The sequence below is a fragment of the Thamnophis sirtalis genome, unplaced genomic scaffold (genome assembly GCF_051295495.1).
Source record: "Thamnophis sirtalis isolate CommonGarterSnake01/CBP01778 unplaced genomic scaffold, rThaSir2_p1.2 scaffold_14, whole genome shotgun sequence".
Taxonomy (NCBI): Eukaryota; Metazoa; Chordata; class Lepidosauria; order Squamata; family Natricidae; genus Thamnophis; species Thamnophis sirtalis.
Genome location: NW_028261394.1, coordinates 18175246 through 18190157, shown reverse-complemented (window position 1 = coordinate 18190157; position 14912 = coordinate 18175246). Strand labels below are relative to the sequence as shown.

The 14912-nt window shown below is 47.0% G+C and overlaps 1 protein-coding gene across 1 annotated transcript; it reads left to right on the top strand.

The window, feature by feature from the left end:
- Positions 1-7234: 7234 nt before the first annotated feature.
- On the top strand, positions 7235-9983 carry LOC148042723 (uncharacterized). The gene has a single exon (XM_087728895.1). It carries the CDS (start codon positions 7860-7862, stop codon positions 9507-9509), a length of 1650 nt encoding a protein of 549 aa, XP_087585021.1. The 5' UTR covers positions 7235-7859; the 3' UTR covers positions 9510-9983.
- The last annotated feature ends 4929 nt before the right edge of the window (positions 9984-14912 follow it).

Sequence of the window (14912 nt, the reverse complement as noted above, 5' to 3'; positions counted from 1 at the left end):
GATGATTCACACCCTGGTCAGTGTCTCTTTTCACTTTTACCATCGGGCAGAAGACATTGAAGCATAGGCAGCCAGACAAACAGGTTTTCAAACAGCTTCTACCCATGGTCTGTCAGACTCCTAAACACAATCGCAATCACTCCAGGTACATATGGAAATGTATGACTAGTCCCCCCCCCCCCGCCACGGAGCCATTTGTTAGGGCACGTGAGGCGTTGCCCTGTCAGCTCCAGCGCGTATGCGTCTGCTGGCCAGCTGATCTCGCCCTTCATTTTTGGCTGGGTTTTTTTTTGCCCTCCAGAGGTTTCCCTGTAGCCTCCGGAAGGCAAAAAACAACCCAAAACACAGACCAGAAGCTCGGGAACGGACATCCAGTTTATGTGTTGGGCTGTTTTTCTTCCTCCGGAGGCTTTAGGGAAGCCTCTGGAGGGCCTCTGGGGGGGGGCTGTTTTCACCCTCCCCAGGCTCCTAGAAAGCCTCTGGAGCCTGTGGAGGGCAAAAAATGGGTCCATCGCATGTCAAAAGTGGGGGGAGGGCAATGGTCACAGATGCATACGTGGGGTCGCACGCATAGAATTATGGGTGTGAGCATGCCCTCACATGATCCCCCCTATGCTCCCCCGCTTTGGCACGCGATGGGGAAAAGGTTAGCCATGACTGCTCTATACTATTCATGTTGTCTTGTATTTTCTGTTATGAATTGCACCAGTAGAGGCTAAACCAATTTCGTTGCATACATGATGTACAATGACAATAAAGAGGATGATGATGATGATGATGATGATGATGATGATGATGATGATGATACATCCAATAAAGCTGTTCTTTGAGGAATCCACCTGCCTTGGAGTTCTGCTCATTATGGGTGTATTAGATGTTTTTGTATCAAGTGGTCCATGAGTCTTCCACTGTTGATATAAAACCTGTGGTTATTCTTTCTCCTTTTAAAACCCTTGCCAAAGGCCCTGGCAAACCGATAATATACTTACATCTACTCACTGTCTTTGAGCTGATGGCAGAAATGGTTTGAATGTCATCGTTTTCTTTCCATATATAACTTTTACAGATGTATTTTGAACCTGCCGTGTGTGTGTATGTGTGTGTGTGTGTGTGTGTGTGTGTGTGTGTGTGTGTGTGTGTGTGTGTAACTATCAGAGCCAGAGCGCTTTCATAATGGAGGATCCTGCTTCCCTCCCCTGGTTTCTGTCTTTTTTCCTAGGAATTAATGAACGGGATGATTTCCCATTAAGTAAGCCAAAACCCCTTTCAAAAGTGAATCAATAAAAAGTGATGAGTTGTTGGGGAAATATGGGGAAACCAGGCGGTTCAAATCAAGATTTTGGCAAAAGCCCTAATGGCTTGTAAGTAACTCATCATTCCTTTCGGAATTAAACAAACAGCCCAGATTCTTCTGGTTCCTCCTGCTCTGTAGAAGACCGGATTATTACAGGCAAATTAAATGCAGTTCATCTCCCAAAGCAGTGGTGGGTTCTGAGCAATATGGCCCGGTACAGCCATACTGGTAGTAGCCAGGAGCAGCAGCTACCGTACTGGTACAGTGGTTTGTTTGGCCCACCCGCCCGCATTACTTACCTGTTTTTGAAGCAACTGGATGAATTGCGCATGCGCGCACAGTGTGGGGTGCCTGCACGACCTCTGCCGAGAGCTGGGTGTCGAAGGGCAATGGCGTGCGCATGCATGCGCAGTGCATGCCCAATGAAGATGCCCGGCTCCGTATGCAGCATACCGGTTGTGACGGGATCCAGAACCCACCACTGTTCCAAAGGTAGGAAACTTCAGCACCCTGGAAGAGACCTCTTGACAGGGGCACCTGGGCCATCCCAAAGAGCAAGTTGGCAGATGCAACTCAAAGACTGAAGCCTGCCACCTTGACCTTGTACTTTCAACTTTCAACCAGTTCGCACTGGTACGGGAGAACCGGTTGGTGAAATTTAGCGTACCTTCCCGTACCCCTTCTTCCAGAGGCCCTGTACCGAAATTTTACCTCCACCAGCCTGCCCACCCCACCCCCCGCTCGCTCGCTTGCCCCACCCATCCACACCATGCTTGTCCCTCCCACCCACTTCTGAGGCTCCGAGGCTGCAGGTGGCTGTGGACGTGGGGGGGATGCTGTCCATCTGCCTGCCCCCTCCAGAAGCAGCCAGGCAGGCCCTGGGACGGTCAGCAGCCCACACACCACTGCCACGTGACTGCTCTGGGAGCGCAGCACTTGCTCAGATGTGGCTGCAGCCAGCAACAGGATGCGAAGGAGAGGCCGTCCAGCAGAGTGTTCTGAGGTCAGTGGGTTGGCGGGGAGGTTGTGCAGGGCTGGAGGTGGCAGGGAGACAGGCCATCGAGGCCATCCTGGGCGCCTGCAATGGGATGTGGCAGCTGCTGGGCAGCTGCTCCTTTGTGCCCGGTTGCCAGCAGCAGTTGGCTTTCTCCTGCCGATCCTTCCTCTCCGGGAGTCCAGGTGGGCCCTGGGTCTGTCAGCAGCCCACGCACCACCGCCATGTGACGCTCTGGGATGCAGCCAGGAAGGATCATTAAGAGAATGCAAACTGGGCGTGTCAGTGCTGGTGGAAAGTCAATGCTCCTTTTGACTGACAAGGGGCCCGTTTCCCAGGCTTCAGTTCGTTCCCTGCCTATTTTAGTACCTGCTCAGCCAGCGATCTTAATAGCTACAAAATTGAATGTATGTCCTTGTTCACTGCTATGTGAAGCTACCAATGAGTTTGGAACTCCTTGTCTGATCACTTGCTTGTGTTCCTTCAACATACAGAGTAGCCCAAAGCACACATTCCAGTAGAGAGAATTTCCCTGAGAATGGGCTCCAGCACAAGTCTGAAACTTCGGATGACTATCTAGTTCCAGTGATGGACCCAGACTGGATCCCTGCAACATTATCCTGGGACAGATACAAATCTGTAGAGATTCTTACTCTTAGATTCTCCAGGTCGTATTGTCCCAAAGGTGCTTTTTCAGGAGACAACTGAACTTTTTTTTCTTTTGAAGATGAATGTTTGGAATGTTTGGAATGTTTATTAACATTTATAGGCCGCCCTTTTCCCTGAGGGGACTCAGGGCGGCTTACATAAAAATGGGGGAAGGGGGGATACAAATAACAGACACAAAATAATACATAAAGATAAAAATAAAAGCAACATTCATTCATCATTCGGGTGGGGACAGCTTATCTTTATCCCCAGGCCTGGCGGGCTAGCCAGGTCTTAAGGGCTATGCGGAAGGTCTGGACGGTGGTGAGGGTACGAATCTCCACGGGGAGATCGTTCCAGAGGGTCGGAGCTACTACTGAAAAGGCTCTCCTCCGTGTGGTTGCCAGTCGACACTGACTGGCAGATGGTACTTGGAGGAGGCCTAATCTATGCGATCTAATTGGTCGCAGGGAGGTAATTGGCAGGAGGCCAAGATGTTTTGTTTCTCACCCAAGAAGCTTCTTCAGCTCTGACAGGATAGTACAGACTACAGGAACCAGGAGGACCCCTTAGGTGGAGAACACAGATAAACCTCTAAGTGCTTCAACCACCCTCTAAAAGGATGCAAATGACCAGCTGTCTCCAAGGAGTATAAATCCTTCCATTCCCCACTAGCCTGTCAGAAGAAGCTTCTTGGATCAGAAGAGAAATGTCTTTAAATGAAAAAAAACAAGAAAGTCCAGTTGCCTCCTGGAAAAAGAAGCACCTATGGGACCCGGGACAGGTATATTTGCCTTTATTTGTGACAAATATCTTTATCTCCTGTTGAGACCCATTGCTATCTCTGTATATAGGACGGCCAAGGCTGTCTGGAAAATATAGGCCAAAGATGGATACTAACAAAAACATTCTTGATTAATTAGTGTGCCTTTCTGTACCAGCATTTATCTAGCAGTTAGCACTTCAAAGTAGCAGTTAGCACTTCAAAGACAGGAATGCGGAGCTGCTCACTTTCCTCCCTTCCCCCTCCCTATTCCTTATCTCTCTTCTCCTGCCGGGGGAAGAAGCAGCCCCCCTTGCACTTACCTCACTCTTTTGCCCAGAGACGAAGCTTTTTGCCACGCTGTATATTTATCATTGGATTATTTAGTCATGTGCTTGTTGATGTAATATTGTATACACCTTTCCTTTGTTTGGGACTAATAAAAAGGCTCTCCCGGGCATTGCTCGGGGCCAGAGTTCATCACAAGAAGGATTTGTCCGGTGTTTCTTCTTCCCATTCAGCTACAAGCATGAGCGGCCCATCAGAAGTGTGAAAAAGCCGCAACTGGTGACCTCCGACGTGATTGCTGATCAATCCGTCCCATTTGGAGTCCTCTTACTCATCGGCGAAGGAACGCCTCTTGCATACCAGGACCGGCCGTCGCAGACGGAGCATCCTCCCAGATTCGTGAGTAATGGGGGCAGAATTCTCTAAGCCTCAGGTTGCATACCTTTTCGAACTTAGAGAATTGTCCAAATCCTCAATATTAATCTTAAAAAACAATGGGAACTTTCTCCCCATCCCTTCAAAAAAAGATCTTACTAATTTTCTCAGGTACATTTATCAAATTTGTCCCACCTATCCTGAGAAGGGCTCAATTCGAACAAACATTTGGGCAAAATTAGGGAAGTATTTTCTCCAGCCCCCAAGGGCACCAGCGAAAATACTCTCTACTTGGCAGATTGTCATGGAATGTTTAAAAGTTCATGAAAAGGCCATGATGGGGGGACCGGACCCCCCCCTGCCATATTTGGAAACCTCTTCACTAAATTCACACTTTGAATCCAAGGCTTTCTCTTCCCTTGTATGCATGCCTTTGTCACCCTCAGCCTTTGAAGCTCCCCGGCATCACATCCCTTTAGAGGAAGCTTCTGCCTGCTTTCCAACCTGACTCATAGTCGGCAAACTAAGCCAGCCTCACAAAAAAGGCTGCTTCTTATCTTCCTTCTTATTTCAAACTCTTGGCATGCTCCAATGCCTGGCTCTTCTTACTTTCTTCCAGTCATCCTGGCTACCTCTACCCCCTACAATGCCTCTTTTGGTCTTTCCTCATTGTAATTTCATGTCTCAAGGAGTTCTCCCTTTCTTACTGGCTCTTCTGATTTCTTTTCGTTGCTTTGATGATATTTTCATGCCTGAGCACCTGAATCTTTTTCACAGATGTTTCACAGAGCAATTGATTTATAGGATCTGAATTGGAATGGAGAAAAATGCTTTTGTACATGCATGAGTGTGTTTGTGTGTGTGTGTGTTTGAGGGAGTAATAGAGAAAGTGACTGAAGAATGGAAAAGAGAGTGAAGAGAAAGTGATAAAAGAGTGGGAGAGAGGAAGAAAAAAGAGTGACAGAGACTGAAAGAGACAAAGAGAAAGAGTATGAGAGAGACAGAGAGAGAAGAGAGAAAGAGGAAAGAGATATCCCACAGCCTTTATATTACCCCAGTGTTTGTTATAAAAAAGAAATCTGGTAAATGGCGTTTTTTGCATGATTTGAGGGCTGTTAATAAAATTCTCCAACCGATGGGAGCGCTGCAGTGCGGCCTCCCCAATCCAAATTTGATTCCCCAAGGGTGGGATCTCATGATTATTGATTTAAAAGATGCCTTTTTTTCTATACCACTCCATGAAAAAGATCGCAAACTGTTTGCTTTTACTGTCCCAGAATTTAACAACTCCAAACCTGCTTCTCGCTTTCAATGGACAGTCCTGCCTCAGGGAATGCTCAACAGCCCCACCTTGTGTCAATATTTTGTAGACAAAACTTTGCAGCCGTATCGGACGGCACATCCTCACTTTTTAATTTACCACTTTATGGATGACATCTTGGTGGCAGCATGTGGGCCCCCAGGCACGGTTTTAGCAACATTACCATTTTTAACTAATCTTCTCCATAAAAATGGCCTGCACATAGCTCCAGAAAAGGTTCAAACAGCACAACCTTTTTCGTACCTGGGTCATAAGCTTTTGGCCTCTCATGCTGCACCTGCAATGCCAAAATTGGACTTGCCACACACTCCCACATTAGTACAGTTACAGCAATATTTGGGCTCCATTAATTGGGCACGCCCATATATGGGGCTCACAACCCCTCAATTGGCTCCGTTGTTTTCTGCATTAACAATGGGCAAAAACCCTGCAGATGTTATTAAATTAGATGAAACACATCAGCAAGTTTTAAAAGAGGTAAATGAGGCCCTTTCACAAATTTGGGTGGATCGTTTTCTGGATAACACCCCCTTAGCTTTCATTATATGTAACACTCTTGGACTCCCAACAGGAGCCGTGGTGCAAAAAACTTCAAAATTATTAATTATTGAATGGGTACATTTGTCTCACACCCCAAAATCCACAATTTCTCAGAAACCTGCACTTTTTGCAGCTTTAATTACAAAAGCCCGTGTCAGAACAAAATTGTTGGCAGGAATTGAACCTTCCACAATTTTTGTCCCTTGTTCTTTATCAACTTGGGAGACCTTATTTGCTAATTCGGAAAACCTTCAATTTGCACTCGCTGACTGGCCAGGTGAGATTTCTTGCCATGCACCCCCTGACCCAAGATTGGCTCTTTTGAAAACCGTTCCCTTGCAATGGCACACTCCATATTCCCCCCTCCCACTTCCTCAGGCCATGACTATTTTTGCTGACGGAAGCAAAACCTATGGTGCTTGTGCCTGGCAGGAGAATGGTCAGTGGTGTACAAAAATCACCCCCCCGCAGACTTCTGCACAGCGTGCGGAGCTTGCTGCCTCCATTTTGGCTTTTTCAACTTTTCCAAATACACCCTTTAACTTGATTTTGGATAGCCTCTATGTAACTCAGATTGTGAAATCAATTTATGAGGCCTATCTTTCTCCCTCATTAGAACCACAATTACTCTCGCTCTTTTTATCTTTGCAGAAGTTAATTTCTGCCCGCACCCACTTTTTTCATGTTTCCCACATCCGAAGCCATCAGCCCTTTCCTGGGCCTCTCCAGGAAGGCAATGATGTGGCCGACACTGCAGCAGCGGCTGCTGCCAACTCTTCTTCTCTTTTAACCTTGACAGCTCCCACTCCATGGGAGAGTCATTCTTACTTTCATCAGAACAAGAAAGCGCTCATGAAACAATTTGGCATTACTGCAAATGAGGCTTCTGCTATTATTCAGCAGTGCCCTTCCTGTAGCCGGCATGCAAACTCTCTCCCTATGGGGGTAAACCCCAGGGGGACAGAGTGTTGCCAGATTTGGCAAATGGATATTACTCAATATCCTCAATTTGCCCCTTGGAAAAATTTACATGTTTCCATTGACACGTATTCAGGCTACATTATGGCATCCCCCCAAAGGGGCGAAGCCACCAAACATGTTATTAATCATTGTATTCGGACCTTTGCATCGCTGGGACGCCCAAAAGAATTAAAAACAGACAATGGCCCTGCTTACACAAGTGCAGCCTTCGCTGCCTTTTGTAACCAATGGGGCATTGTACATAAATTTGGCATTCCTTATAACAGCCAGGGTCAGGCGTTGGCTGAGCGCGCCAACCAGACATTAAAACATGCCCTGGACAGATATATTGGCAATAGGGGAAAAATACCCCCTGGCCTCCCAGCAGTGCAAGACACGCTTAACCTCTGCCTTTATACCCTGAATTTCTTAAATCTTACCGGCAGCCCACCATCCTCAGCAGCGACTCGTCATTTTGCAGCTCCACCTACTGCAGACACCCCCCGTCCACCTGTCTACTATCGCTGCCTGCCTGACCTGACGTGGCGAGGACCTGCTGACCTGATCACTTGGGGACGGGGCTACGCTGCCATTCAACTAAAAGACAAGGTGCTCTGGGTGCCAGGAAGACACGTAAGACCTTTTCTTCCTAAATCACCACCACACACTTCCAGGGATGGCGATCGTCCGTCAGTCCCCAAATGAGGTACAGCTTGTGGAGGTTGCCTCCTGGCCTGACCTGGAGAACAGGCCTGGACACCCTCCACCATATGAGAACACAGAGGCTGTTTCCTGCCCCGACCAGGAAAACGGGGAAGGACACCCTCCACCGTATTCACCACCAGAAGGATGTCCCTTATTTCGAAGAAGACCTCCAGGTTATCCCCTGTCGCGGTGGCAGGAGTGTATGAAACCTTTTAGTTTTAGAACTTTTTCATATCATTATGTTATTTTTTCACTGTGTGGCATAGTTTTAGTATTGCTTGCACTTTTTATACGCTGTGAAATTTCCCATCGTGCCTCTTACAAGTTACAGGAACCATTATATGTGCCTACTAGATCTCTCACACACAGGGTGAAAAGGTCAGCTGCTTCTCACAGTCTGCACACTCGAATGACATACAACCTGTGGATGCGTTTGGCAGAACAGGCAAACGTATCCAATTTTTGCCTAAGCGAAGCTGTGGACCTGAACATGTTATTAGGGAATTGTTTAATACCAGTTTGCACACCTCTTTCTGTTATTTTAAAAGACACCCAGCTAGCAATGTTTAAAAAAAGGAAGGAAGTTAATTACGGTGACTCTATGGTGTGGGGCCCTTTCACAAGACGGCTCCCAGCTGATGCCATGTCTCTCACCACACCCTTTGTAGCTAGTGGACCCAACGTTACATGTGCACGCATTCAAAATTGTACTGCTTCTCTCACACAATCCTGTATGCCCACGGGAATCTTTCCCGCCAACTGTTCCACCTACGAGAACATTTCCTATAACCGGGCTCACGTTCTGCTTCCTGCTGGTTGGTTTTTCACATGTGGTCAAAAAACTTTTAATTACATACCTGCTAATCTATCAGATACACGTTGCTGTCTGAGTCGCCTCACTGCGGTTCTACCAACCAAACAGGACCTCACTTCACGACCACAGAGGTCGGTAGTCCTTGATGAAACATGTGACAGCTCAATTAATCTTTTTAACGAGGCTGAATATCTTTCCCTTGCTACCTCTATAGTTGGTGTCCCGGCATTAGCAATGCATAACCACAGGACAGCCCATCGCATTGCCTGTTCCCTTGCAAAAACTATAAACATCACATCTGCAGCCATAGCTGCCTTGAATATGGAACAGGCAGAGATCAGACATGCTGTCTTAGACAACCGTGCTGCCATTGATTTTCTGTTACTGGTACATCATCTAGGCTGTGAATCTGTCAAAAACATGTGTTGTTTTAACCTGTCAGACACCTCTCACTTGGTTAAGCATCAGATCAGTTCCTTAAAGGAGTTGGCTTCCCAGATTCGAGAAGACGTCCTGCCAGCCTGGTGGGATGGTCTGTGGTCCTGGCTACCGGATGGCTCCTGGTTAAGAAGCATTTTTTCCTCCATTATATGTATTATAGTAGTGCTTGTGTCACTTTGCTGCTGCATTCAATGCCTACCCTCCCTCTTTCAGCTATTCAAAGGCCTTTTTTCCTCAGCTAGGAAGAACGTGCTTATCCACGAAACTAAGTCCCTTCTGGACGCTGAGGACGACCATGAGTTGGACAACAATTCGTTTGTAAAGGTGTTTGCTATAACCAGTGATGATGAAGAATCTGCATTTTGATATGTTTGCTTTCCTCCTTCTCATTTTAAAACAAAAATGAGGAGATGTTGAGACCCATTGCTATCTCTGTATATAGGACGGCCAAGGCTGTCTGGAAAATATAGGCCAAAGATGGATACTAACAAAAACATTCTTGATTAATTAGTGTGCCTTTCTGTACCAGCATTTATCTAGCAGTTAGCACTTCAAAGTAGCAGTTAGCACTTCAAAGACAGGAATGCGGAGCTGCTCACTTTCCTCCCTTCCCCCTCCCTATTCCTTATCTCTCTTCTCCTGCCGGGGGAAGAAGCAGCCCCCCTTGCACTTACCTCACTCTTTTGCCCAGAGACGAAGCTTTTTGCCACGCTGTATATTTATCATTGGATTATTTAGTCATGTGCTTGTTGATGTAATATTGTATACACCTTTCCTTTGTTTGGGACTAATAAAAAGGCTCTCCCGGGCATTGCTCGGGGCCAGAGTTCATCACAAGAAGGATTTGTCCGGTGTTTCTTCTTCCCATTCAGCTACAAGCATGAGCGGCCCATCAGAAGTGTGAAAAAGCCGCAATCTCCACTCACTCTCTTTTTCTGTCCCTGTGCCTTTATGGCCCTGTGTTTCATTGAATGTGCCATTATCATTATCCTTAGCTAAACAGTCCGAGTCTCTAACATGGTTTCTAGCAAAGGGCAGGGAGAAGCATTATGGCTGAACTGAGAGCTACCCCAGTTCCAAGTTACATTCCTAGTTGGAAGCCTGGGCTCTTAGGCCAATTGTGACTTATTGGATACAGAGTGGTGTTATGTTACACCAGGAACTGTTCCCAAGCCTGTTGGGAAGAGGGAACATGCAAACATAGATATATACCACCCCCCTTCTTCAATTTAGGAAATATACATTCCAGATGTTACTCTATTTAAGAAAGTTACCAGGTTTCTCCTTTTCTTAAATTTGAACCATTCTGGATGACAAAAAGTTCTTGGGAACTTAAAAGCTTGAAATCAATAAGCTGTAAATTGCAACTTTTTTTTTGAAGGAAGAGGCAAAAATGAGTTTAGGATGTAATTTTATTTTACAAACTCTGCAATGGTCCCGGGTTTTGCACCCCCAAACCTCAGCCCCTTTTTTCCCCGAGTGGTACTTCTTGGAGAATAAAAACATTGTCCTGTGTTCTAATTGTGCCCTTTGTGTAACCATGACATAGAAATCTAACTGTGGCCTAACTGAGAAGGATTGTTTGTCTTGCACTAATCCAGAAAAGAACTACCATATTTTTCGGACTATAAGACAAACCAGTGTATAAGACACAGCAAGATTTTGAAGAGGTAAGTAAGAAAAAAAGTTTTTGTCCTCCCCGGCCCCTAGGAGCACTCTGCAGACTTCAGCTGGGAAATGGCAAGAATGCCCAGTTTTTGCAAAAAACAGGCAGAAAATGACCTTTTTTTGCAAAAACAGAAGCGTTTTTGCATTCCCACAGCCCTGCTGAAGCCTACAGAGTGCTGCTGGGGGAAGGCAAAAACACCTCCATTTTTGCGAAAAACAGGCTGGTTTTCGCAAAAATGCAGGTGTGGGGCTTCAGGAGGCCAAAAATGGTTGTATTTGGTATATAAGACACACCATTTCCATGCTTCTTTAGGAGGGAAAAAGATGTATCTTATACTCCGAAAAATACGGTAGTAAAGATTGGAGAATCAAGAATGGCATCAAACAAATAGTTCCTAATACTAATACTATTTCCCAGGTCAAATCCGCATAATGTCCTATCCAGAATTTCCCCATCCTTTATTGGGTGCTGATTAGTAGTTTCCTGTTTCACTACTGTAGCCACATTTCAATGCTTTTTCTGATTGTCTATGGAGATTCTCAATCATCTAAATCAGAGGTCCTCAAACTTGGCAACTTTAAGATTTGTGGACTTCAACTCCCAGAGCTGGCTGGAGAATTCTGGGAGTTGAAGTCCACAAGTCTTAAAGTTGCCAAGTTTGGGGATCCCTGATCTAAATCATGGTTATCCCAAAGCTGCTTTTCAAACAGGTGCGGCATTGCGCAGACCTCCATAAGGTAGGGTGACCAGACATCCCGCATTTGGCAGGACAGCCACGCCTTTTCATAATTTTTCCCGTGTCCCGGGGCATTCTCAAAAGATCCCGCTTTAATTTTGGCGCCTTCTCGCTCGCTCCCCCGCCCATCCGCTGCCGCTCACATGGGCAGGGTAGTGTAGCGAGTGAGCGAGCGAATGGGCGGGGAGCGAGTGAGCCGCTCATTCATTCCCCTGCCCATCTGCTGCTGCTCGCATGGGCTGGGTACTGTAGCGAGTGAGCGAGCGGATGGGCGGGGAGCGAGTGAGCTGCTCATTCATTTCCCCGCCCATCCGCTGACGCTCGCATGGGCTGGGTACTGTAGCGAGTGAGCAGGAAGATGGGTGGGGGAGCGGCTCACCTTTCCAGCCCCACGTCCACCTGGACAAGAAGCCATGGGAAAGCCTCCGCCTCTCCGAAAAGAGCCACTTGTGTGTGTGGCCCTCAGCGGGGTCTGGAAGCAGAGCCTTTCCCCAAAGCATCCCTCGCGCACTTCGGGGGCCGGCGGGCGAGGCGAGCGCAGCGTCCGGAGACTCCCCTGCGGGACCACTGTTCCCAAGGCAAGAAAACACCGTGCAGCACTTTTCAACTCCCGCACAGCCGCAGTGATTTGTTGTGATGAGCACGGGGCGACTGGACTGATGGTAAGCCCCCGCCACCACCGGACTAACTGCTGCTGCCTCCTCCTCCTCTAACAGCACCACCGGATTTGCTGCCCGGCGCTGCGGCTGAGGTGAAGCTGCCAAAGCTCCCGCCGTGCTTTTGAGGAGCCTTGAGGCCATGGGAGCCAGTAGGGAGGTGGCGGAGGGGCGGGAGCAGGAAAAAAGGCCCGATGGCTCCTCAAAAGCACGGCGGCGGAGGAGGGGGCAGGGCAGGGGTAATGCGGTGCCCAGCTCAGGTGCTCCGAGCGGAGAGGGAGGAAGCACCACTGCTGCCATGGGCGGGACCTTTGGCGGCTTCACCTCAGTGCCAGGCGGCAAAAATTTTAATCAAGAACACCCCCCCACCCCACCCCGCCCCGCCCGCCAATGGTGTCCCGCTTTACCAATTTTAAAATCTGGTCACTTTACCATAAGGCAGCGCACCAAAAGCATTTGTCTGGTGGCCACCATTTTGTTCCCATTCACAAATGGGCTGGACAAAATGGCAGCCATGCCCAGCGCCACATAGCCTTCCTTCCTTCCCAAATAAGTAAACCTTTAATGAATATTTCCATTCTAAATACTCAACTACTGCTCATTCTCATTCTCTTGAACTTTTAATGGGTAACAACTAATTGCTTGGTTTCAGGGGTGGTTCCGGCCGGCACTACTGCCGGTTTGATCGTGTGTGCGCTTTGTTCCCTTTGCACAGTGCTCGTGCAATGCACTGTGTAATTAAAATTGTTCTGCACATGCACAGAACTGAAAAACAAGATGGCGTCTGTCGTGGAGCCAACCAGGGAACCAGGCAACCAGGGAACCGGTTCCAGCAACCCAGGCCACCAAATCACTACCGGTTCAGCCAACCTGGTCCAAACTGGTTGGCTTACGTTGTTTCATTTCCTTGCTTTTTACCTGAGTTCTTGGAACTCTGAAATTTTGTCAAATGTTCAATGTATGCAAAACATATGTGCCTGATTATGAGCAATATGGAAGGATGGGTGAGAGATTTAGGAATGTTGATGTCAAGGTTTCAAGTAAAACATCCCCAACAATGAGAACTCCAAGGCAGGCATATTCCTCAAAGAACATTTTATTGGGACATATCATATTGGCACGAACTTGGTGGAAAACCGGCTCTAAGTTCCCACTGATTGTACACGCAATTAAAAGTAAAACTTTGTCACTTCCCCCAAAAGTCCCCAGTCACATGCTCCATCCTAGATTAACATGTATGCTGCATTGAAACACTGTCAATCTTCAGACTGCAACCTTTTCGAAGTTTTGTGGTGCAAACCTTGGCTGAAGAAAAACTTACAATGCTGTTTTAAAATGCCTCATTTGTAGAAAATAGTGTACAAAAATGTATGTTTTTGTATATTAATATTGATTCTTGTGCATTTTTGGAAACCAAACTTTGATACATCTTGGGAACCAGTTGATCCTGGAGACATTTCCAGAAGCTATCTCTCTCTCTCTCTCTCTCTCTCTCTCTCTCTCTCTCTCTCTCTCTCTCTCTATCTATCTATCTATCTATCTATCTATCAATCATCTATCTATCATCTATCTATCTATCATCTATCTATCTATCTTATATCTCTATCTTATCATCTTTCTATCTCTATCATCTATCTGTTATCATCTATATATCTCTATAATCTATCTGTTATCATCTATCTATCTATCTATTTATCTATCTACCTATCATATCTCTGTCTATTTTATCATCTCTCTATCTCTGTCATTATCTCTCTGTTATCAACTATCTATCTATCTATCTATCTATCTATCTATCTATCTATCATCTATCTATCTATCTATCTATCTATCTATCTATCTATCTATCTATCTTATATCTCTATCAATCTTATCTTCTCTCTATCTATCATCATCTCTCTATCTACCTGTTATTATCTGTCTGTCTGTCTATCTGTCTTTGATTTTTTTATTGATTTTATTGAATTTTGTAGGCCGCCCTTTTCCCTGAGGGGACTCAGGGCGGCTCACATAAAATCAGGGAAGGGGAAATACAAACAGTAACATAGACACATATAATAAAAACAATAGGCAACATGCATTCATCATTCGGGAGGGGCAACTATCTTTATCCCCAGGCCTGACGGGCTAGCCAGTTCTTCAAGGCTGTGCGGAAGGCCTGGACGGTGGTGAGGGTACGAATCTCCACGGGGAGTTCGTTCCAAAGGGTCGGGGCTACTACTGAGAAGGCCCTCCTCCTTGTGGTTGCCAGCCGACACTGGCTGGCCGATGGAATACGGAGGAGGCCCAATCTGTGTGATCTAATTGGTCGCAGGGAGGTAATTGGCAGAAGGCGGTCTCTCAAGTATCCAGATCCACTACCATGCAGGGCTTTATGGGTGACTAATAGCACCTTGAAGCGCATCCGGAAATCGACAGGTAGCCAGCGCAGCTCGCGGAGGATAGGTGTAATGTGGGTGAACCGCGGTGCACCCACAATCACTCGCGCGGCCGCGTTCTGTACCAGCTGAAGACGCCGGATGCTCTTCAAGGGCAGCCCCATGTAGAGCACATTGCAGTATTCCAGCCTAGAGGTCACAAGGGCCCGAGTGACTGTTGTGAGTGCCTCCCGATTCAGGTAGGGTCGCAACTGGCGCACCAGGCGAACCTGGGCGAATGCCCCCCTAGCCACAGCCGTCAAGTGATGGTCAAACGATAGCTGTGGATCT